Below are 26,037 nucleotides of genomic sequence, written 5' to 3' on the forward strand. Positions count from 1 at the left end.
GAGGACACGAGTTGGTGCATTTCGGTCTGTAGAGAAGCCTCCTTCTCGGACGACTGCTTTTTCATGTCCTGGAACATGGACAAAAGCGAATGCAGCGTATGACTGATCGTGTCTAGCTGGGGTGCAGAAGAAGTTGATGGGACAGGCTCGGCCACCGTAGCCAATGAAATCGAAATAGTTTCGGCTTTCTCAATGTCGCCTTCAGGAGGTAAGATAGTCTCCTGCTCCTGCTCCTCTGCTAGGAGACTTCGCTCCATCTCCTCGGAGACAACTGACATGTTGTCTTCTAGTTGGATGTCCTTCAAGGCATCGGATACATCAGATTCTATCGGAATCTGCACGAGGGGAATCTCAGGTTGAGCTTGGGGAACAACTGCATCCGAAGATGCCCTAGGGAACAGACAAGCCCTCATCTTCTCATTAGGAAGGTATGGGCCAGTGGTGTTCTTCTGGAAACCTCTGACACATTTTCACAGCGTCTCTCTTGCTGCATCCCTTGACTCTGTGGACTTCTGATCATCAAAAGCCTCTTTTACCAGTTTGTCACAAACGGTACATACCTGTGGGTCCCAGTATTTTAGAGATCCCTTCGTAATTGCGCAGCGCGCATGGGTTCTGCACATGTCGTAGCCGCAGAAGTTCTTACTGCGGACCTTGCAGAAGTGGTTCCCGCACTCGGGATGCTCCTCCTGTAAAGAAAGAAAAGCATATAAGTATTCCGTGAAAATCTCAGAATTTCATCATACAGTGTAAAAAGTCATTTAATTAGCTTAGGATAGTGTAAGCTAGGGAAAAAAGGGAAGATACCCACATGTGCTTCCTGTCCAGCCCATTGCTATGACTTCCTTCAATATTGAACACTAAATTCTTAACGAATTAAATGGGAAGATAATATCCTTGGATATGAAGTGTAATTTCAACACCTTCTAGGGTTCAATATTAGGGATTTTATAATAAATGGTTATCGACCATTAATTTAACAGAGAGAATCGCTCTCTAGGAGTGGTGGTCTCACAATAGGCTGCCCATGAAGCACCTTGTAGGTTGGAAAAAATTTTGCATGGGCTACAGCACAGACCATACAGCGGTATGTGTCATGCGGAATAATCAATATCGCAGTGACTACGACCACCATAGTCAGTACTGTAGTGCCTTCCGGCGTATGCCGGCATTGCCCTGAGCTATTGAAGGTATATACTGCCTTCATAGATACAGGACGGTAGGTCGCCGGCAGTTGCTTCGCTACCAGCCGCCGAGGGGCCCCTCTATCAAGGTGGACCCGCCAGCAGCGGGCAGAAAGAATGTCTACAGACTTGGATGACCGGCTGCCGGCAGTCAACATAGTTGCCGGCAGTCAGCCAGAGTGTGTGCCGGTTGCCGTTGGGTCGCTGATCAACGGTACCCCATGGCAAGTGCCGGCAGAGCAATCTAACGGCGGACAGTCGTCCGAGTTGGCCGCCGGCAGCTGTAAGATACCGGCAGCCGGGCCAGGGTTGATGGAAAGATAAAGAGAAAGCATGGATGGGGGGAAAGCAAAGGCACAGCTTTGCAGACCTCATCCGGAATGAGGGTTCATATGGAAGGGGGAATTATATTCGGGCTTCCATCCAACCATAGTCCATCCATATTGATAGTAGGGCCATGGAAGGCACTCCAAGGGAGGACTGAAGAACGCTCTAATGATAGGGGAGGATCCCTGCCAGCACCCGGCTCGGCCGGCGGCAGACAGGGAACCCCAAGCCAATCCCACAAACTACCCATAGGGTTGATTGTAGAATGATGGCCAGGGTTTGTGAAGGCTAGGCCAACACTAAATGACAGCAGGAGAGGGGCAAGGATCCTGCAGGTGAGGTAGTACCTAGAAGGCACTACCTAACCTAAAATTCTGATCCATAGAAAAGACAACCTTAGGGGCCAGGGAATTCAATTCCCTAGGTTGGGTTAGTCTGATTAGGTGAGAAGGCGGCACACAGGTCGCTGTCTCAACTAAGGAACAGAATCTAGTGTCGGAGACCCTAAGCAAGGGAAGAATTCAATTCTTCGGCTTAGGACCTGCCAGCACAGGACTGTCTGCTAGGCCATGGAGAGGAGGAATTATCATATAACGCCTCCAGGGTATGGCCTAGGGAGGTCTAGCCTCCTGCATTGGCAACCTAACCTGGCTTGGGAAATCAGTTCACCAAGACAGGGGGCTGTCGATCACAGACAAGTTACTCTGATGCCCCGTCCTAAACTCAAAACCGGCTCAGTGGTTGAGAGAAAGAAGCGGGAACACCCCAGTAAAGATTTGCCAGAATACAATTCAAGGCAAAGCTAACTAGGGTTAGCATAGGCTAGTCAAATGGAAGAGGAATTGCTCTAAATCTCGCAAGGAGATTGGTATCGACTTAAAAGGTATAGGAGGTGTCAGTCTCCACTTAAAAGATGATACAAGGGCAATTGGGGACATGTATGAAAGTATACTAAAGCCCCTAGGCTGGTAGCCTAGGCGCAGTAATATCTTAATTGTACAAAATATTTCCTGAGCTTCAATAAAACTTTACCAGGAAGGTTATATCATGCATGAAGTGTGTAGGAGCCTAGGCTAGGAAGCCTAGCACTCGTGGGGCTCGGTCATAAAATTGCCAAATCCACGAAAACAAGGGCATAATATAAGAATTCCTAGCTAAACTGCTAAATAGCTGAAAGTTATTAAAGCAATTAATGCCGGGAAAGTCATTCTGGCTAACTAAATGTACATGCAACGAACGACCGCGTCCAAGACGCCATCCGGCTGGGCAACAGCTCTTGTTACGTTAAATACGCACTTATTTTGAGACAAAAACTGGCAAGAGCTTACATTTATACAATTCAAAGATAGTACTTAACTTTCCAGAAGCAGATGAGGCTGAGGAAGACATCATCGAAGCAAAACAATCCAAAATAGCGAGAGATAACACGGGATAAACACCGGTCAGGAATGCTACACACGAAAGAATGACTAGATGGCACCACGCGGCTGCGTGCTGGCGCCCCATTACAGTACGAGTAGGAGTATTGCCTTAATAACGGCTCTCCTACAATTCTTGCCACTTTCCCCTCTCGAAGCGTAAATGCTATTAGGGGTGTAGATAGCTATGTGGCGTGTCAAGAATACGTCCTCTGATCTTATGCGATATCCCAATAAGATAATATAAGGGATACTCGTGCCAGGAGTTAGAATTCTGGATACCTTTAGTAAAATTCTCTGGGATATATCACTGTAGTTAAATATAACCTAGGAAACTACTAAGAAGGAACTTCCATCAGGACGACATGGCCTGAGCGCAAAAATGTGGGTTAAACGTGATACAACATGGGTACTAGGACAAAATCCCCTGGAGGACAAAATCCCCCGTAGGACAAAATCCCCCGTAGGACAAAATCCCCCGTAGGACACAATCCCCCGAGGACAAAATCCCCTGTAGGACTAAATCCCCCGTATGACTAATATCCCCGTCCGAGCTATTTTTTCCGAAAGGTATTTTTTTCTCAAACATAGTTTAACTATGTAACCAGTCAAAAGTAGTAATTTGATTGTTTAAAAGAATACCAAAACAGGAGTGCAGTCATTTGTTTGTTTTATTTTTCAAATACTTACTGTACATAGTTCGAAACAGGAAAAAAATAAGATACTAGTACCGTCTTTTGATTGTTTTACATTTATTACTGCATATCTAGTTCTATTTACCTTATTTGAGCATTATTTCTAGCAATATTTTTCAATCCTCACTTACCTTCCGTCTATAAAAGGAATTCTTAACATAAAAAATGTTCGTGAAAAGTGAAAATTTCAGAAAATGCTAAAACATTTATTTACAAAAAATATAATTTCTTTACAAATTCTTTAAAAATATAAATTTGGGTTAATTTCTAAAATGCAAATTTTCTAAAATCCTAAGTTAAATGCAATACCTCTAAGATAATCTAAACAAGTACTTTCTTGGTATGATACCACAATTGACTTGATTCGTGATGCGGCATCCTTATATTTTTTTCAGGGTGGTTCTCTAGCGATACCAGCAGTAATCTGAGTTATCTTAACATCATGAACGTTGATTTCTCGCTCTAACAGCTTAATAAATTTCCAGATCACTGGATGGGAACACCCAGTTAATGATACGAAGGTGCGATGCCAGCCTTCCACAGAATTATTCGTGCGATTAAGTTGATCGCTTGTTCTGCCATACATATTCCACAGGGGTATGCTAAATGTGGGTTCTCGGCGTCCTCGTCTACATGGCCTGCCAATATAGTGATCCTCAAAGTAATCTAAAATTGGCTTAGTTTCTTCTGCCATAATATCATAAAGCTCTTCAAACGCTTCATGAACAGATTCAGGGGGAATAAAGGCAAGGGCTGCTATCATTCTCATTTTAAGAGAAAATTCTTCATTTTCTTGATAATGTTTTTGGAAACCAAACTCTTGTATTTTTCTGTAAATATTCTGGCACAAATAAAAAAATCAGCCTTTAACATCAGCGTCAAGAAAGTGCACTATCAACGTGTTCAGCATTGCTCTTTCAAAATCGACCATTGCACTCGTAGGAGAACAATTAGTCAAGTTTTTAACTTCCTCTATAAATTTGTTATATGTTGTCTGGGTTTTATCCGGCAATAGTGCATAGATGCAGGGTATAGTGTGATGATCCACCAGAGCATGAACTGTATATAGTTGGACAAATATTTCAGGTACCACTTTAAATGTTCCATCCAAACACCAATGATGATTATTTTCTAAAAAGGCAATGCTTTTGGTCGTTCCAAATATCAACATCCTCTTGCCGTGAAACGTTGAGTCATGCAACAAGAAGTTTTCACCCCTAGTTGTTTTTACATAGTTTTCCGGTAAAAAAGGATCAAGGGCACTTGATGGCAACGGTAAATAGTTTCTCTTTTTCTGCTTATAGCATCGAACATCTCTTCGAAGGAAATGGATTGAAGGTAATTTTATAGCTACCTCGTCTGATATAGATGCAAAACCATCACCGATTATTTGTTGAGTGGTCTCTTCTGTATGTTGTGCACGTTCTTTAATTTCTTGCAATACTTTTGTGGCTTCACATTTTCCTGTATCTGGTCTGGTGCATGTGTGTAACTGTGACTACATGAAGCTTCAGATCTCCTTCTTTCACATTCGTAAGATACCACACCGTTTGCCAATTCTTTTTGGTTAATATAAATATATCCTTCACGAATTTACTTCAGCTTTCCTTTATTGCTCGTCACGAACTCCATTTTCTATGGGTGGAAGTAAAGTGATTTGTAAATTAATTTTGGAGGAATATTTAGTTAAATTTAGAAAAAAAAGTAAAAAAAAATTGCGTACGACTTTACTGCCATTTTGTAAAAATAATTTGTTGAACTATGTAAGTTAAAAAATTGCCTTGTTAGAGAAATTAGTAAACATCTTTACTATATTTATATATATATATATATATATATATATATATATATATATATATATATATTATATATATATATATATATATATATATATATATATATATAGTTAGATAGATGAGCAAATGATTGCCCTGCTATTTTTGTTAGACATTTAGTCCAGGGGGATTTTGTCCAGACACGTACAACATGGCAACTTAGAATGCATGATTAACCCTCTGGTGATTGGATAACGCATTTCCGTATCAAAATAATGATTGCCCCTGATCATCCGATGCTGAAATATCTGGCATCCAGTGTAGCTGTGCTTGAATTTACTAGTCGAAATCTTATTTATTCTTTTTGAGGATTGCATTTATTTCCTTTTTTTTTTCTTTTTTTTTTGCTGTAATTATTGCTATACTCATTTTTTTTTTAAGTGAGGCACATTTGCACCGACTCGCAGCGGTGCCCTTTTAGCTCGAAAAAGTTTCCCGCTATCTGATTGGTTAGAATTATCTTTTCTAACCAATCAGCGAGCAGGAAACTTTTCCGAGCTAAAAGGGCACCCGTGCGAGTAAGTGTAGATCTGCCTCACTAAAAAGAATTGACTATAGATAGTGTTCTCCAGTGTTTCTTAAGTGTATGTGCAAGCTTTGAAATAATGTTTATTGTGTTTTAGCTTGAAATAACGTGAATAATCATCTGATTGCTCGACAGCCTCTCTGCTCATTTGTTTTAGCTCGTGAAAAAAGAAGTGTTTGGAATCTTGCTGTGGATCGTGTTTCGCAGTAAATTCTTGCTTGATTGTGTTATCCAGTGTTTATTGAATGTGCGAAGATATTCATAAATAACTTTTATTGTGTTTTACCGAGAAATAAACTTGAATAATCTTCTGGGCGCTTGAACCAGGTTGGCTCTATTTAGTCACTCGTGAAAAACGTTTTTGGAATATTGTTATGGATCGTGCTTTGCATTTTTTTTTTTCAGTAAATTATTTGTCACAGGCACCCTGAGGTCTGAAAGCCATTACTGTGAAAAAATTTTCTTCGGCTTTTTTTTTTTTTTTTCGTGTAACATAGTACTAGTCACCCCTGATATTTTCGTTTCCTCTCTTTATGTTTTCTTCTACTACAGTGGGTAGACTATGGTAAGTTGTTGTTGATAAAGACGTCATGTTGTGATGAAGTCACGGTGGTATAAACCAAAGACTTTAAAGGCTAAGCGAAAGGCAATGACCTTGAACGCATGCACTGGTTCTTTCCTGAAGCTACGCGTTTCGAAATAAATTCTTTCACTGGACTTGAATATAATTTCAGCATTGCTAGCTTATAAGCAGCTTATTTATATCTCTTAGAACCAATTCAGGTCTGATTTGTCTAGGATATGTTTTGCCTACCAAACGAGCCCTATGCTAACTACTCTTTTTAAATTATTAATTTTAGGTATGCCAGATTAGTTAGCATTCTTATAATGTATGTTCCCGTAGAGTTGCAAGACTACACTGTATTTTAAATGTAAACCAAAAACTTGCCTAAACCTCACTCTTTAAGTCTAAAATGCCCTATCCGGAAGTCCCGATGTGGAACCTCAAATGCGTATCTTGCACACACTGACTCTCACCTGTCTTGAAGCTGAACTTGGGTAAGGTCTGTTGATTTGGACCAAGGATTCTGTCTATTCGCTACTGAACCGGCCACGTATATTAGGAGCCGAGGAAGGTTACAGATGTGCAGCTGTCACACCAGCCGTGTTGGCACTTAATTCCGGTTTGGTCCATCCTAGGCCTTCCCCCCTGAAACCAGCGATTTCTCCAGCAGACACCCAACTGTGTCCTTTATTTGATTTGTGTGTTAAATCATTGCAAATTAATTATTTAGTTCGGGACAGTTATGCCCGAGATGTTAGTGTAAGTAAATCTCAGCAACCTAGGTAAGTGATATTATCAAGTGTAATTTTATTCTTGTGCTTCGAAAGTGAAGATCATTATTTTAACTTTCATACAATACAGTACTGCTCCCCCTAATACATTTTGCGTCACTACCTCTGTTAACGTAATTGGTCCAAGCACACTTGCTTGTAAGTTACTATTCTAAGCCCCGAGTAGCATCTGAGCATGAATGTGATATCGGTTTTGACAGCCCTTATATACAGTAATCTTTGTCTTTTAATGTGTATGGTTCGCTGGTCTGTTGAGTGCGAGTGTTGGCGCTCTCTCTTCCAGGCCAGGGTCTGGAAATCAGACCGGGGAGGTTTTCTTGGAATTATTTCCCACAATGGCCTATGACCCCTTGCATAACTTCTCTAAGCCCTGCGTTGCTGGCCTAAAAATAAAATTTCAGTTGTTTTGACTTGGCCTCTAGTTTGTTTTTCGTGTTCTCAGGTCAGTGGAGAGGGGTCAGGAGAGGGAGGCATGATCAGCAACTTCGGGAAGGACTGAATATATTGGGATCGTGTCATTAACTCACAAACTTCGGGAGCACTTACCTACACAGAAGATGAAAATAAAAGGAGAAAAGAAATATAAGAATCTTCAGTAGGCAATCATTAGTATTGTCTGCAGCAGTATCAGCTGTAGTATCTACTAGTATCTACAAGTGCCATCACCCCATGGGAGTCACCCTTGATACTCACTACCTTAGACAGCTCAATGCAAATTTACAGTGGAGTACAAGCGGTTTTTTTTTTTTTTGGGGGGGGGGGAAGGGTTAAAGTTTGAAAAGGCACTGAGGGACAGGGTGGCCTCCCAAGAAAAATTTTTAACAAGGAAACACCCTTTGGTGTGATTTCCTAGCATCTGACAGCAGATTGTAGCAACAACAAAATCTTATTTTTGGACGATTTCAATGTGACCAATTACAATTTGTACACAATGACTATCATTAAATACTGGTAGGGCTACTTGATGAATTTACCAAAATCATACTAACGGTGTTAATTCTTTGCTATAAACTCATTCCAATATCAATCAAGTTACGGCTATCAGTTTTCTATGCCTACTATGTTTTACTTATGATCTAATATATCTATCATTTGTTTTTTCAGTTGCAATTTTATCTTTAAATTTAAACGGTTTCTAAATTTCTAATTTCGTCTAATTTCTAGTTAACAGAAGACAATTGTCTAATGTTTTAGTTGATAATCATGTTATTTGTCTTTGGTTTCAAATCTCACAGAGTACCCCATAGTCTTAATGTTACTGCATATTTCTTTAAAAAATCAGTTTTTAGAATGTCTTTTAAACAGCCGAACTATATATATATATATATATATATATATATATATATATATATATATATATATATATATATATATATATATATATACACACACATGTGTGTGTATGTATGTATGCATGTAATCAAATGCATGCATAGGTAACATGGAGGAATTTTATAGTATCAGAGATAGAATTGCAGGATTGATTATCAAACTAAATAAAAAGTATAAAATTAAGATAATACAAACGTATGAAACAGCAACATCCTATACAGAGAGAGAAAGATAAAAAAAATTTGAAGATCTGGCGATATCTTTAAAAAAAAAAAACAAAGGACTATTTCCATTTATTTTGGGTGATTTCATTGTAAAGTAGGTCAAATGAAGAGAGGAGAATCAGCTGAATGTATATCTGCAGTAAGCACAAGAAATAACAGAGTAGATATGCTTGTAAAATTTGCTGGAAAAAAAAAAAAAAAAAACATCTAAGAATCATGGACACCTTTGTTTTATAAAAATTTAACACAGAAAATGCATATTGAGAAGCCCAGAATGTAAAACAGAAAAACGAAATAGATTTTATTCTCAGTAAAAACGTTAATTCAGTTAAACAAGTAAAATTGTGAAAAGAAAAATTTGTCTAGATCTAATGAAAGAAAGCAAAAATAAATTCTAAGACAGAAAATAAACACTTTTGTAATAAGAGAAAAATCTGATGAGTTTAGTTTAGCAATACAAAATAGGCACTCCTAGCTACATGACGAAATGGAAACAAATAAAGATGAAATGAATAGTAATTTAACAAAATTTGTATTGGAATCAGCACAAGCGATAGGTAGAAAAGTTTCTAAACAAGATCAAGGAAAACTATCACACAATTATTAATTTGAGTTTACATTCTAATAAGCGAAGTGACTTATAATCAAGTATATTTGCATCCCACTACCATTATTTGATTTTTACATTTTCTTTAACGAAGTAGCTTGTTCTATAATTAAATTGCCTAAATTGAATAAATAATATGAACATTCAATGGAGTAGTTATATCTTGATTCATTCTTGATTCGTTCGACTATCTTTTTTTTTTTTTTTTTTTTTTTTTTTTTTTTTTTTTTTTTTTTTTTTTTTTTTTTTTTTGAGCCAATGGTCTATTAAGTAGAAAGTATCAGAAGCAGCAAAAATTAGTTGACGATCTTAACTTTGTTTACAGAATAGATAAAAAATACGGTGAAAAAATACATAGAAAATGTGAAAATAAAGAATATAAAGCTAGAATGCATGCCGTGCTGGAGAATGATAATATATCTATATATGAAACATCCAGCGAGCATTGCCATCCATCTCATGGATCCTAACCACAAATTTTTGAAAAAAAAAAAAAAATAAATCCCTAGCTGCTAATTCACAAGATTCTATAAGGTCGTGAAATGAAGAAATTCCATTTACTTGGATGACATTGCCTTATCTTTGATACCATCGCATTTTTCTCCCCGTATTAGAGGTTGGAGGCTTCCTGATCCCAACAAGAAGTGGGTATATAACACCTGAAGAATATAGATTCCTTGAAAATGGTGAGAACTTTTTATTATACGATAATGGTGAAGGTAATCCACATAGAATTTTAGTGTTTGGTACTCAAGCTGGGTTAGAAGACCTTGCTAATGATGAAGATTAGGCTTACGATGGGACTTTTAAATGCAGCCCCAATATATATCATCAGTTATTCACGTCACATATTGCCATAGGATTTACGAGTATTAGCGTACAATGTCTATTTGCTTTTCTACTTAGTAAATCACAAGTAAAGTACAGCAGAATTTTTTTAGCGCCTTGAGGGACTTACACGCATCATTAAAGCCGAAACATTAATAGTTGATTTATATGAAGAAATTATTAATGCTTTCTGTGATATATTTCCAACCAAAAAAAATAACAGATTGATTATTTCATGTGGCTAAGAATATGTATAGCCACATTGTGGATATAAGTTTTAAGTTATGCCCTCTTACGGACGCAAAATTAACAACAAAATCAAATGTTTCTCTGCATTAGCATTTCTTCCAGTGTGTGATGTTATTGATGATTTTCTTGAACTGATTGACAATAATAATTCAGCCCCAAGAATTTGTATCATCTTTTGAAATCCACTATATCGGAGGAGAACGAGGTCGAAGTGAACGAAGACGAAGAATACAGCCAACTTTTCCTATTGAATTGTGGAATTTCTTCCAACAACCCCCCAATGATATGATCAGAACAAACAACAGCGTAGAAGGCTTCCACAATGCAATGTGAAGCTCCGTTACTAACATACACACAAATTTGTGGGAACTTATTGCGTATTTGAAAAAGGAAGGACATTAGCCTAAAAAGAAAGTGTGATTTAGATCGAGGAAATGCCGTACACACACACACACACACACACACACATATATATATATATATATATATATATATATATATATATATATATATATATATATATATATATATATATATATATATATATATATATATATATATATATATTTACACATATATATATGTATATATATACATATATATATATATATATATACATATATATATATATTATATATATATGTGTGTATATATATAATATATATATATATATATATATATATATATATATATATATATATATATATTATATCATATATATATAATAAAAATATATATGTATATATACATATATAGACCTACATATATATATATATATATATATATATATATATATATATTCCACCACAAAAAAAAACATTATTTACGAAGAATAGCTTGAAATTTAAATTTAATTTACATTATTTCTTTGTTGAATTTATGTATTTTAGTCATTTATTTTTTTAATTCGTATAAAAATAAACTCCTGTCTATACAAAGCTTTTCTTCTATTGTTACCAAAATATTTCAATCTTTGGAACACAATAAAAAAAGATCACAAACTGTAACAAATTATAACATTTACAATAAACAATCATAAACTTTCCTGCGGTTAAAATTCCTGAGGCAATTTTTCCTGCATTGTGGCGGATGTTCCGGATACGGTCAAGAGGATAGAGTATGTTAGCTTAGTCATCAAGACTGATTTATGTTGACTTTAACCGTTAAATGTCATCTTGGTGGGCAAAACGGAAAGAAAATGTTTTAATGTTTAGTTTTTGGCGGGTAAAGTCAATATCGAGTCCACTTTGAGGATAAAGCATGAACATCAGGTGAGTATAGAAATAACATCTTATTAAAATTTCATTATCTATTTATTCATTTTTATTTTTTTATCATCGCTGACTTGTTCATCTTACATTTATTACACCTCTTAATTTCTCACCCTATCAGATATTTACATTTTAAACCCTTTTATACAGTTCATATCAAGATGTAATAGGTTTTCCCTTCTCGGGCATCAAACCTCCCTTTTGACTAATAATTGAAACTTTTTGCACATTTCTATTTTTGCGTTGTAAAACCTTGGCATATGAAATTGTACGTTGTAATGTACATATATATTCTTGAATTTGTTATATCATATGAACATATCATACAGACTTTTTTCCCTTCTGAAAACTAATGAGGTAACCAAAAACCTGACTTCTTCATCCATACCATTCACTTACGATGCAACATGCTCAAATGTAGTAATTCTCGTAACTTCTTGTTTAATCCAAGCAGTTAAAAAGAAACTTGGCCCAGTCTGAAGGTTTGTTTACTTCACTAGCAAAGTGGTTCAGCACAGCAGAAGGTTTTAGGAATCTAGGAGTAACTTCCCAATAAATATATTAGCACATTTGTCTCAATTTATTTGAGGAACTCCGGTCAGTATCTACAGTATACTCTAAAACACTCATGCAACTGCTGATCTGTACCAATCAAAAGCAGACTTCAGATAACTTTCTTCGGCAAAGAAACGATAAGAAATCTGCTACAGTACTCGCAGACCAGATTCCTGGAGTGAATTCTTATTCCTTACAGTGCACCAAATATAGAAAGTTCATCAACTTGACTGTACAGTCTTCAGATGAATTATTTCCCTAGATTATTAATATCCTTTGCTTCCTGCCTGGAAAATTCTTTCTTGGTGGGGCATTGCTTGAAAGGTTACATGCATGTAATTTGAGGCCTACGTTCTATAAGAACTAATGAGAGAAGGTTTTATGTAATTATCTCTTCTAGTAAAGCAAATCTGGAAACCATATAAGGTGAGGCCAAGGAATAGATATCAATGTCATGGATGCACTGATTGATCTTTGAACTTTGTTCAATGCTGGTCAAAGGAAGAAACGAAGCAACTTTTGATCCCAATGCCATTCTGTACAAGAGCACTGAATAGTGATTTGTCAGATGATTGTTTACATGGGTGGAAAGTAAGTCCCCAAAAGGAGTGCCTCACAGTCCCCATATCATGTAACATACCTTTCGTCAAGATTTATTTATCTTATGCATGGCTTGTTTCAGTTACCTTCTGTTTTCTAATTCTAATTTATTCTTTGCCTGATATTTTAGCTACCCCTTCCCTTCCGTTTTCTAATCCTATCAATCGATATTGACATTTGATGCTCGTGAAGTCTCAACAGGTAGATTTAAAAAATAATCTTTGAAGTTGGTATGATATATTTGATGGACATTCGTTTTGTCAGGTTACTTGAATATTAAGTCTTTTTGATAACCTTAAAGGTCGTTTCTTACCCAAAGGTTGATTTGAATAATTGTTTTTCTTGTTTTATCTAACTCCTTTTGCTCACGGCATAAACAAGTTAAGATCGTTTTGAAGATGTTCCAGTTAGATTTCACATTGTTTTCTTATCAATCCTTTGTTTCAGCATTTAGCTTTGCATATCCTGGAAGGAAGGCCTTATAAAGACAATATACATTATGTGAATAAATGCATAGAATAGGTTAAAGTGATCATCAATTCTTACTAAACCACATTTTCTATTTTATTTATTTTACCAAATGGTATTAGGAGTCTAATTTGAAATATAATATTAATTACATAGACTCATTTGGATATTCTGCATATTGTCAGTTAGGTGGTAACTGAGAGACGGAGTAAATGCAACTAATTTTAGTTGGATGGAGCATGAGTATATATATATATATATATATATATATATATATATATATATATATATATATATATATAATCTGTTCCAGTGTAAGCATGGCCAAAAATTTAAACACAATGATTTAAGAACATACAGGCATAAACAGGTTATCAGTGAGAGGGGAGAGCGATAACGACAATTTACAAAAACCAGAAATAACGTCATAGTGTACGAGCGCGTGTGATAAATGTGCAGTACATGACTCCCCCTGTAAAAAAGACATACATGGAAAATAGGGCCCCCTGTCTCTTGAAAGGAGCACTGCTGGTGGGTCATCTGGCAGGAGATATGCAGGTTTTAGGAGATCAATGGAGACCCAGTCTTCTTTGCCATGCATATTGAGGAGGAATGCTTTCGCTGTACAACGGATTAGGAGGAAAGGGCCAATGTAAGGGGGCGTTAACGGTGGGTTGCTAGTGTCGTCGCGCAGAAAAACATGCATTGCCGAGTGCAGATCTGTAGGAATGTTTTACTTAGCTGGGGGCTCGTAAGTCTGGCGGCATGAAGTAAATTTTCCCACAACATGACATAGGTGCTATAGATTGTCGGAGGAAGTTGCAGAGGGAAAAAAATTCAGCAGGAACTACCAACAGGTCGCCATACACCGTATCAGCTGCCGAGAAATCCAGGGCGTAATTAGGAGTGGTCCTTAATCCTAGGAGGACCCAGAGAAGCTTGGTAAACCAGTAGGAGTCCTTGCAGCATGACATCAAAGCTGCTTTGAGGGTACGGTAAAAATGTTTAATCATTCCGTTAGCAGCAGGGTTGTATGTGGTTGTCTGATGAAAGGTGATACCCAGGAGATTCGCTAATGATGTCCACAAATGAGAAGTGAAAGCGGTACCCCTGTCGGGAGTAACATGCTCAGGGATACCAAATCTCGCTATCCATCCTGAGAGTAAGGAAGATGTACACTACGCGGACATTCCAGTTTCCATGGGGATGGCTTCAGGCCAACAAGTGGATCGGTTGACGACGGTAAACAGATAACAATGTCCTTGTGATGTGGGTAGGGGACCTACAACATCGACGTGAATATGGGCAAAGCGCCACTGAGGTTGAAGAAGGTGCCCATTCCTGAATACGTGTGTCAATGTACTTTTGAGGTTTGGCATGAAGAATAGGTGCGGACCCAATCCTTAGCATCCTTAGTAATGATGTGTCAAATGAACTTTGTCCTCAGTAGCTGTGCAGTAGAATGTCACAAGGGATGTGACAGGCCATGAATGAAATCAAACACCTGTCGGTGCATGGGAGAAGGTATCCAGAGTCTAGGTCTAACAATACAAACATCATAGAGGAGAGTGGCATTGGAGTCGTCGAGAAAGATGTCCTCCCAATGGAGGGATGTGCAGGATGTCCTATATGCTTGGTACTTGGACATTTTCGTTGGTCTTCTGCCAAGTCGTGATAATCCAATCCCAAGTAAATGGCAGCCAATGTGTTTCTTGACAGGGCATCGGCCACGGGATTCATTTCCCACGGACGTACTAAAGGGTACCATTGCACTCAGCCATGATGAAGAGATGTCGGTGTTGACAGGCAGACCAGGCATCGGACTGTCGAGTGAAGGTGTGCCCCCGAGGCATGTTGTCTGTGTGAATGACGAGGAGTGTACCTTCCAAGAAGTGACGAAAGTGACGGACAGCTAAGTGCACCGACTGCAATTTGCTGTCGAAGGTAGAGTAGCCGGATTTTGCCTTCGACAGTTTTCTACTGATTAAGACCAATGGTAGGGGCAAGCCGTTGACCACCTGCTCAAGGACTGCCCCAGTAGAGACGTTGGTGGCATCGGTGGAGAGAGAGGTACATGTGGTATGGGAAAAGCGAAAGCAGCAGTGGTTAATAGCACATTCTTTGCGTTGTAGAAGGCTGCTTCTTGAAAGGGACCCCACTTTAGGTCTTTTGGCTTGAGGCATAGAGGGGAGCAAGAGTGGCAGCAACAGCTGGGAGGAAACGGTGATAATAGTTGATCATGCCCAAGAATTCTTGCAGTGCTTTGATGTTCGAGGGTGTGGAGAAGTTCTGAATGGCTTCTACCTTCTCAAGGAGGGGATGGACTCCTTCAGGAGTGATGTTGTGCTCTAAAAATTATACACTTGTCATACCGGACTACAAGGCCGTTCTGTTGTAAGAGGTCGAGCATGATGCATAGATGAAGGAGGTCTTCCTCTTTGGAGGAAGAGGACACAAGAATGTCGTCCACGTAACATACAAAGAAGGGGACATCCCCTAAGATGCTGTCCATTAGATGCTGAAAAGTGGCCCCAGCATTACGAAGGCCAAAACAAGAGTAATTGAAGGTATATGTACCAAAGGGGGTGGTGATGGCAGTCTTGGGGATGTCATCTGGGGTCATGGGTACCTGATAATACCCCTTAAGGAGATCAAGCGTGGAGAAAACCTTCGCTTTGTGCAAGTAGAAAGTCACGTCAGTGATGTTTGGGAGGGGGTAGTGATCTGGTTTTTGTCTGCATGTTCAGGCCCCTGTAATCCCAATACAGACACAGAGAGCCATCTTTCTTCAGGACATGGTGTAAGGGTGACGACAATGGCCTTGAGGCCTTTTGGTAAAGGCCCATTTCTTCGATTACGGTAAACGTTTGTTTAGCAGCTGCTAAACAATACGGTGCCAGACGTCTGAATCTGGTGAACACTGCGGGCCACGTTGTCTTGATATGATGATAGATACTGTGTTTAGCAGGCACCGTGGGTGTTTGATAACGTTCTTGACGGAAAACCTCCTGGTACGGCGTAAGGAGGTGGACGTAGGCATTCGTGGTTGCGCTGATGTGGAGAGCGAGGTCAAAGGGGGCAGGTTGCAGAGGTGATGAAGCATATGAATCTGAGTTAACTAATTCACAGTGAGTGACATCAATCAGGAGTTGGAAATGTGAGAGGAAGTCCGCACCGAGGATTGGTAATGTGCCGTCAGCCACGAGAAACTTCCAATTATATTTGGCGCCTCCAAATAATAATGAGGGTTTCATAACCATGGGTGGGTATTGCAGATCCATTGGCATCTACCAGGAAGATGTCAGCAGCCTTAGACAGAATGTGTCGTGTCCTGGAGAGTGGCCTTGGCAGAAGAGAACGGTAAGCACCTGAGTCTACCAAAAATCGCACACCTGGACCTGCCTGATGTAAAAAGAAAATATTAGTGATAGGGGAGGCCACCGCTGCAAGTGATGTCCTACTTACATGTTTTTTTTGGCCACTGACAACCATTTACACATTTCTTTGCAGCTGCCCCGAATTTGGAGTGGTAGTAACATAACTTTGGCTGATAGGCGTCAGTAAGTGGCTGGAGAGGTCGTTGGTTGGGGCATAAGCAAGGGGTGGTGTATGTGGGTGGTGGGTGACTTTGTCACCACTTCGGCCTGTCATGGAGTGAGCATCTGAGTCCTACCACATGCAAGTCAGCTTTGATCGCTGCTGAATAGTAGTCCACTTCGTTAGGAGTGGAGGTGTTGATGGAGGTCTGGAAGGTGGTGAAGTGGATGTCCATAAGAATGTCGACTTTGGTCACTATGTCCTTCATGGGCAAAATATTGACATCGGGGATGGTAGCACGTAAAGGTTCGGGTAGGTGCCATACGAAAAGGGCACGAAGTAGATTCACTTCTTGGGGAGAGCTGTCTGCAGCAGGTTGCAAGCGAGCTATACTGGTCATTTCCCTGAGGGGGAGCGAAGCCATTTGGTCACCAAACGGTTGTTGAGAGAGCTGAAAAAGTTTTGCTAAGCAGGCGGCCGGTGATGGCGAGCACTGCTCCAGGAGGCATGATTTGAAGTGCTCTTACGTTAGGGGGTTGTCCCCTTGCTCGCATAGCCAATCGGAGATTTCTGGGAAAATGTCCCCTGGGATCGACACGAGAACACAATCTGCTTTGGTGCTTGACCAAATCCCAGCCTTGATGCGAAACTGGACTTCAGCACGCTGAAACCAGGCGAATGCTTCTCTGCCTGCGAAGGGTGGTAGTTTAATAGAGGTGGCGTGTGCCAAAGAGGCAGGTTCAGTGGGCGGCATCCTCAAACAGTAGGGCACAGCAGTGAAGGGAGCAGGCGGGAGGGAGCGAACACTCCGCTGGTCCCCAATGTCCATATCGTCAGTTAGGTGATAACTGAGAGACGGCGTAAATGCAGCTAACTTTATTTGGACGGAGCATGAGTATATATACAACACGTTCCGGTCAAGAATGGCACAAAACTTCAAAAACAATGATTAAAAAATATACAGGCATATACAGGTTATCAGTGCTAGGGGAGAGCGATAAAAACAATACACAAAAACCAGAAATATCGTTACAGTGTACGAACAAGTGCGATACAGATGTGGTACAATACCTCCCTCAGAGACAATTATAATATTTTAACTTGCCTGGAAATATTTTGTCCAGAAGATTTTTGAGTTGAGGAAACTCCGAGTTGTTTGTAAATAAACAATGAAAGTGATCCTTGCAATCTCATTTTTTGTGCACCTGAAGCAAATGATCCTCAGGCAAATTTCAGAGTACCTTAACCCAAACAGCAATGCTCCTTATCATGCTTATGTATTATTGTCTTTTCCTCCAATCATAGTTCAGCACTCTCAGTTGAGGTGTACTATCCTGTGCTACTCGGGTGCTCCCAAAGGGAAGAAATAGCCTAGTGAGGAAAAGAAATAAATGAACTACGGGCTCCAAAAGGGAAAAAAAAGCCTAGTGAGGAAAAGAAACAAATAAACTACAAGAGAAGTATTGAACAATTAAAATAACACATTCTAAGAATAGTAACAACATTAAATAGAGCTTTCATACATAAACTATAAAAAGATACTTATACAGTGTCAGCCCATTCAACATAAATATTTTCGCTGCAAGTTTGAACTTTAAAAGTTCCACCGATTCAATTACCAGGTTAGGAAGATCGTTCTACAACATGGTTACAGCTGGAATAAAACTTCTAAAATACTATGCAGTATTAAACCTTATGATGGAGAAGGCATGACTATTCTAACAACATACCTACTGCACAGGCTGGGTAGATCCACATACAAAAGATGGTCAGAATCATGAAAAATCTTATACATGTATAAAAAACTAACTGAACGACAGTTCCAGAGATTAATATCTAAATCACGAATAGGATATTCAATAAACTCCAGTTTTTGTCCTATAATTAGAACGAGATATAGCAGCTGATGACCAGACAGGAGAACAATACTCAAAACAAAGTAGAATGAAAGATTTAAAACATTCCTTCAGAATAGACTTCGTCATCGAAAATCTTAAAATATTTTATCATTATGCCAATTTTTTGTGCAATTGAAGCAGAATCAAAACCGAATGTGAATTTAAGGGATTCAGCAACCCTAGATCTACATTCAGGAGATGGAATTGATGCAGAGTGTAAAATCATCTGCATACGCAACGAGCTTGTTTTCTAGGCCAAACCACATGTCATGTTTATATAGTATAAAAAAATAATAAGCCAAGAACACTACCCTGAGGAACACCAGATATCACATTCCTATGTTCACAATGGCGCCAGTCAACAACAACTTTTTGCTCTTACTTAAAAATTCAGTAATAATGCTAAGAAAAGACCCACCCACTCCCAACTGTTTGTGTTTGAAAGCAAGGGCCTTATGTTTAATATGCTCTAAGGCAGTACAGAAATCAAGGCCAATTATACAAACTTCTTGAGCACAATCATGGGATTTCTGTACAGCATTGGAGATTGTAAGAAGGGCATCACATGCTTCAAGGCTTTTATGAAATCCAAATTGCAAACTAGGGAACAGATAATTACCTTCGGCAAACATATTTAGATGTTTTGCCAAAAGATGTTCAAAAATTTTAGATAATATGGGAGTTAAGAAAATTGGGTGGTATTCAGAAAGGTAACCTTTTTATTCTTTGGAGGAGAAAGGCTACAGCCCTAAGGTTCTGAAAGAAATATAAAATCATTCTTAGGTTGGCAGACGAAAAAATAATAGCTTTTCGTGAAAACGAAATTTCAGATACTGTAGACAATCCCAATTCATCTGTACTTCACCACACTGATAATGTCTCTTAGCACTGTAAACTGCCCACTGCGATGAAGAACAGTTCTTTCAATTCTTGAAATCGACCCTTACAGGCACTAACGGTCAAAGCTGGGGACGTCTTTTTTAATGCTAGTCAAACCTATAGCACTGTGTTCCAATGAAAAGGTGCCGTTCTTTATGATTGACATTTCAGCCATAAGCTTCAGCAGGTGTACAACACGTCTACACTGGGGAATTTTATCATGGCTATCAAATGCCACAATTATCAAGTAACAATTACAGGGACGAGAATTACAGAGAAGACCTAACTTATTTACATAGTGAAACTATTATGTTAATAGAAAAGGTTAAAGGAAATGGCTTATAAAAATGTCTAAAAAAAAGGTAAAAAATCTTTCACCAAGCACACAAAACAGAAATAAAATGAACCTAATTCAGTAATAAGAAAATATCCAAATACAATTCCGAGAAAAAATATCAGTACAACAAACGTGACTTTTTTTGTTTTCAAAGGACAACCTTAATATCTAACTGTACCATGTGGACATCAAGGAAAATCACACTTTAGTGAAGATGAATGCAAATCAATGCACATCTACCACTAGCACGGCGATTAAAAAGAAATCTTAACTTTAAATGCCTGTAATAATTAATGAATGCATGAAATTATTGTAAGCAATATTGATAATCGGGATAATAATTACCATCGAAACTGCGAAAGCCAGAGAGCAAGACTGCAATGTGATTGGAATATCATACACACACAAAATTATAGTTGCATATGATTGGGCAACGTATGAAAATTGCAAGGCACACAAATATGGTATCAAAGTAATAGGTTGTGTTGGAACAAATGCATGTCAACAGTAATTAATGTGACATGAAATAAGAAATTCTGCAAACAGTAAATTACAAGAAAAATCTACCTTTCTGACTAAAGGAGAATACAGTTACAATAATGACTTATATAACTCGATTACAAAAATACATCTAAGCTTTAACCCATTTCTATATGGGGTCACAGTTATGAACGAGTCGTCTCCATCGATCTTTGTTTTCTGCTTTGCTTTCATCAATGCCTTTCCATAGGAAATCGTCCCCTACACAATCACCCCATCTCTTTCTTGGTCTTCCTCTCTTCCTTCTACCTCGAACTTCCATCTTCAGTGTATGTCTTCAAATATGATGTTCAAATCTTCATAGCAGGCGTCCATACTAATAAAGCCTTCCCTCCTGTTTTTTCTTTGATAATTCAGCTTCCTCTTATAAACTCAATCCTATCCTTCTTTGTTACTGCAGATATCCATTTCAACATTTGCATTTCTGCTACATCTATCGTCTTCTCCTCTGTCTTCCTCATACTTGCTGTTTCTGTTCCATATAACAAAGTTGGTCTTACTACCGTCCTATGAAAAGTTCCCTTCAATCTCAGTGGAACCTTCCTGTCATAGAGTCCCCCAGATGCAGACCTCCAGTTGTTCCATCCTGCCTGAATGCCATGTCTCACCTCTTGATCCATGCTTCCACTAGTCTTAACTATGGACTCCAAGTACTAGAAATTTTGTTCTATCTAATATTGTTTCCCACCCATTCTTATGCTCTGTCCACCATCCTCATGTATTTAGTATTAACCTGCTTATTCTCATTCCTATCCTCTCAAGTACTGTTCTCCACCTCTCTAACTTCTCCTCCAACTTCTCTTCCCAACTCCTCTCTCCTCTCTGCTCACAGCACTGTGTCATCTGAGTATAATATGCACCATGGCACTGCTTCTGTAACATCTTTCGTCATTGCATCCCCTGGTGTAATTCAACTCTATTTCAAATCTACCTGTCTTTCCAACACTGCTTCTCACTCTAGTATACATATTCCTGTACACCTTCTGAACTATTCTGACATACTTTTAAGGCCCCGTCTTCCCCCTCAAACATCTCCATACTTCTTGTCTTGGTACTCTGCCATACACCTGTTCAAGGTCTATGAATACCAGATGCAAGTCTCGCTGTTTTTCTCAGCATTTCTCTATCAGCTGCCTTATGCAAAACATTCCATCCATTGTGCCATTCCCCTCCATAAATTCTGACTCTTCTTTCCCTATTCTGACTTCCTCTCTTAGCCTGACATCTATCATTCTTTCCAGAATTTTGATATACAAAAAACACCAAATAATAATATATGAAATAGGAGAAATAGGCAATATTGTTGAATTTAACAATTGTAAATAGGGATTTTAATCTAGTGAATTCCATTGCAATTGTTAACAATATAAGTAACACACTGTCCTTAATTTAGCTTAGGAATTATTCAAAAAATATAAGAATAAGAAAGTAAAAGGAAATGGTGAACCCGAGTCTGGAGAACTGTACAATGAACCTTCCACAGTAAGAGACAGATGGATATAGTCTAGTAAAAATAAGCCAATAATTATCAAACCCGGTGAAAAAATATCAAAATAAGGAATTTTGTATCAAATCAAACACAATTTTATGTAGATTAACACATCCAAAATCTTCTCAAAGTGCGCTTGGAGAATTTTTTTACAGCTAGTAAAGTAACATTGGGTATTTTGCAAAATTTAGTCACCTTTTGTACAACTTTAAGATTATCACTAACAGAAAAATAATTAGAAATCGGAATTTCCTTTTTTTCTTATTTAAAAAATTTGCATACATCATCAACAATTGATGAAAATTGAAATTATAGATTTATAGTTGATGACGTCACTTGTTTTTCCCTGTCTGAAATCTATATGTATTGATTATTCAAATTTCTTGCTGTTCACAAGACCCTTGTTTCTTTTTTTCTTTTCCTGTTCTCTTAATAAGAGCTATTTTGGTATTTCAGTTAACGTAGTACTAGACTAGAACAACATAAAGAGTAGAAGTAAACTGATCTTATCGGATTTGGAACTTCGAATTATATATTTGTTACGGTAAGTAAACTTACAGTTTTGTAATTAAGATTCTTTTTGACAGCAGAATACGTTTTCACTTGGCAGAATATGCTATGACCAATTTACTTGAATATATTTTTTTTTTAGCTGAAAGTCTCTTTCATTCACACCATGATTTTTGTAGATTTCAGTCACGACTGAAGAAGACTTCGATCCTGAAAAGTGTGTGATACACCTAAAAATATTCTTCACAACACAAAATGTTGTGGTAGGTACAAAAGAACTACATACTTTGATGCATGATTGTGAGCTTCATGAATTTCCACAGTCCTGGAGAAAGCAGATTTATTTGAGGCAAGATATAGAAAAATCTTGGCACGTTTGTTTAGAGTGAAGGTTGTACTTTGTGTAAGTGGGTGTTTCTTAATAGAAGACGTTTGAGTATGGATTCCATTCTTATTTGTAAACGCTGCCAGTATTCTCATACCATTAAATGTCCTCTTGCCATCCAAAATAAATATGTGGTCCGCATTATCTTCCACAAACTGAGTGAAAGTACCAGAAGGAATAGAATGAAAAGATGTTGAAATATTCTTCTCTATATCAGTTGATTGTTTGAATGGTGCCACTTCACTGTAACTTCCACTAAATTCAACATGATTTAGTTCATCAATCAATCAACGTAACCCAAAGACATGTGTAATTTCGACAGCAAGACCAGATAAAATTGGAGAAATTAAGATCTTGTTCTTGCAGCATATGTAATTGCTTGACAGATACTTTGTTACTTCATTTCACCTTTCACTACAACCTCTACTACCAACTTCAAGACTGCTGGCACCATTTGTTCTCAAAACTCAGCCATTATCAGATTTGCTGCTGTTTTTATGATGCGATAAGCTCCTTCACTACTATCTTCTCTTCTTGACTCATACCATTTGTTTTGATGATGTAATCTGCCAAATTTCTAAAACAAACAATATTGGAACGCCCACTGATCTTCTACAAACACAAAGGAGACCTTATAGCTATCATGTGCTGTACACTGTTAAAAATTTGCATTTAAAAAAAAAATGATAAATGCCTGGCAACATTTATTCCAGGAGTTTTACCGTTTTAAAAACGGACATATTGGAGTGATATTACGGTAACCAACCCGTAAAATATAAGAATAAAGTATGGTAAAATGACGGTCGCCTGTATTTTACTGAAATGCGGCTGAAAACAGTAGATATTTACGGAGAATTTCCGATTAAAATCACTGGGTTTTTTTTTTAACGGTGTAGTTTTTGTTCCAACCAATTTTCTCTATCTGCCAGTTCTCTCATTTTATCACGCTGTTCTTGTAGACTATAAACTTCCCAGTCAGATTCTCCATTTAGCCAACTACAAAGAACCTCGAACCAATTTGGCATACTTGAATCATTTGGGTGGCATCCTCTGCTTGGTGGAGCATCTGGAAATGGCAAGTTAGAAAGAAAACGAGAAAAGCAATCTTTGTGGTATATTGCGTCATCAGCCACTAAATCATTACTTGTTGCAATCCTTGTGTAGTCTTCGTTGCTCCAATTGCCATTGTGAACTATTCTTTGTCGACATCAAATAAGTGTAACTTGATAAACATGACCTCGATCAGGATGCTTTTCGTCCTTTTTAGCTGCCTGTCACATAAAAAGCAATGATCTTTCCAAGAAAATGCTTGATCTAAGTCTCTTATTAGGAGCTTTTATGGGATGAGGCCTCATCAGCGTGGACGGTGACTTTTCGGTTGATGTCATAAAATCTCAATGGACCAGAACCTTTACATTTTCTTCTATGTACTTAAAAATATAAGACTCCAGGCCTGGGCATTACCGAAGTTCACAATAATGCAGCAAAGTATGTAATTCCTTTGTACCCACCACAACATTTTGTGACGTAAGGATTTTGAGGATCGAAATCTTCTTCAGTCGTGACTGAAATCTTCAAAAATCTTTGTGTGAAAGAAAGAGACTTTCAGCCCAAAAAAAAAAAAAAGCTATTCAAATAAATTGGTCATAGCATATTCTGCCAAGTGAAAACGTATTCTGCTGTCAAAAAGAATCTTAATTACAAAACTGTAAGTTTACTTACCGTAACAAATATATAATTCGAAGTTCCAAATCCGATAAGATCAGTTTACTTCTACTCTTTATGTTGTTCTAGTCTAGTACTACGTTAACTGAAATACCAAAATAGCTCTTATTAAGAGAACAGGAAAAGAAAAAAAGAAACAAGGGTCTTGTGAACAACAAGAAATTCGAGCAATCAATACATATAGATTTCAGACAGGGAAAAACAAGTGGCGACATCAACTATAAATCTATAATTTCAATTTTCATCAATTGTTGATGATGTATGCAAATTTCTTAAATAACAAAAAAGGGAAATTCAGATATATGGTTATTTTTCAGTTAGTGATAATCTTAAAGTTGTATAAAAGGTGACTAAATTTTGCAAATACCCAATATTACTTAACTAGCTGTGAAAAAAAAATCCCCAAGCGCACTTTGAGAAGATTTTGTACTACATATATTAATCTACATCAAATTGCGCTTCTTTTGATGCTAAAATCATTAATGTTATATTTTTTCCGGGTACAATCCTATTTTGCCTAGACTCTTATATAATATAAATACGATGGAATATTTTTTGGTGTATGTAGGGTTACTCACCTCACCGCCATTCACGTGTGGACGGAAGCTGTCGAGGGAGTCAAAAATAGAACCCCCATTGAAATTAGGTACTTGAGGTGTGATCTTCATTACAGGTGGAGATTTAACAAGGCCTGCATCTCCCCCAGGCCCATCGTTTAGCAGTTCTCCATTTTTGGAGAGCCACAGCAGGTGGCGAGGGGAAAGAACGGCGCTGCTTCTTCCCGATTCTTGGGTGCCCGGTCGAGACAAGGTGTCGATCCCTAGTCGGGAGGGTCTCCCAGACGCCGGTTCCTCTGCAATGAAAAATACTTTGTCTAAGGGTAAATAATATAAGGATCTTAAAAGGCTTTGGAACATATTGAAATAATCGAAAAGAACTAGTTATGATGTGCAAGAAGATTTTTAATTCTCATGAATGACATTTATAATAAAAACAAACAATTAAACTACGTTCTAATGTTAAGGAATGAATGCTATTCAAAAAATTGGAACTCAGTGTGAAAATAAAACCGAATTTATGGAGGTAGGGAGGAAACATATATATAAAAATCCTTGATATCATTCAATGACAATTTGGTCCTAATAAACAGTTTGTGCACATGGAATAAATAAATAATGTAACTTGAAAATCCCTAGATATCACCTTAAAGATTTAGCGTTTGTAAGACAATATCTTGATGAAAAGGGAACGTGTTGTAATCA

The 26,037-nt window shown here is 37.9% G+C and overlaps 1 protein-coding gene across 2 annotated transcripts in view; it reads right to left on the reverse strand.

Annotated features, from left to right (window-relative positions):
• The window catches only part of LOC137652787 (uncharacterized), a 397,006-nt gene that overhangs the window by 48,424 nt on the left and 322,545 nt on the right, over positions 1-26,037 (reverse strand). For both annotated transcript variants that reach the window (XM_068386195.1, XM_068386201.1), the window contains exon 3: positions 25,354-25,628. In XM_068386195.1, coding sequence (XP_068242296.1) covers positions 25,354-25,628 — 275 coding nt within the window. The remainder of the gene's footprint in view (positions 1-25,353; positions 25,629-26,037) is intronic.

Source organism: Palaemon carinicauda, chromosome 1 (assembly GCF_036898095.1).
Source record: "Palaemon carinicauda isolate YSFRI2023 chromosome 1, ASM3689809v2, whole genome shotgun sequence".
Taxonomy (NCBI): domain Eukaryota; kingdom Metazoa; phylum Arthropoda; class Malacostraca; order Decapoda; family Palaemonidae; genus Palaemon; species Palaemon carinicauda.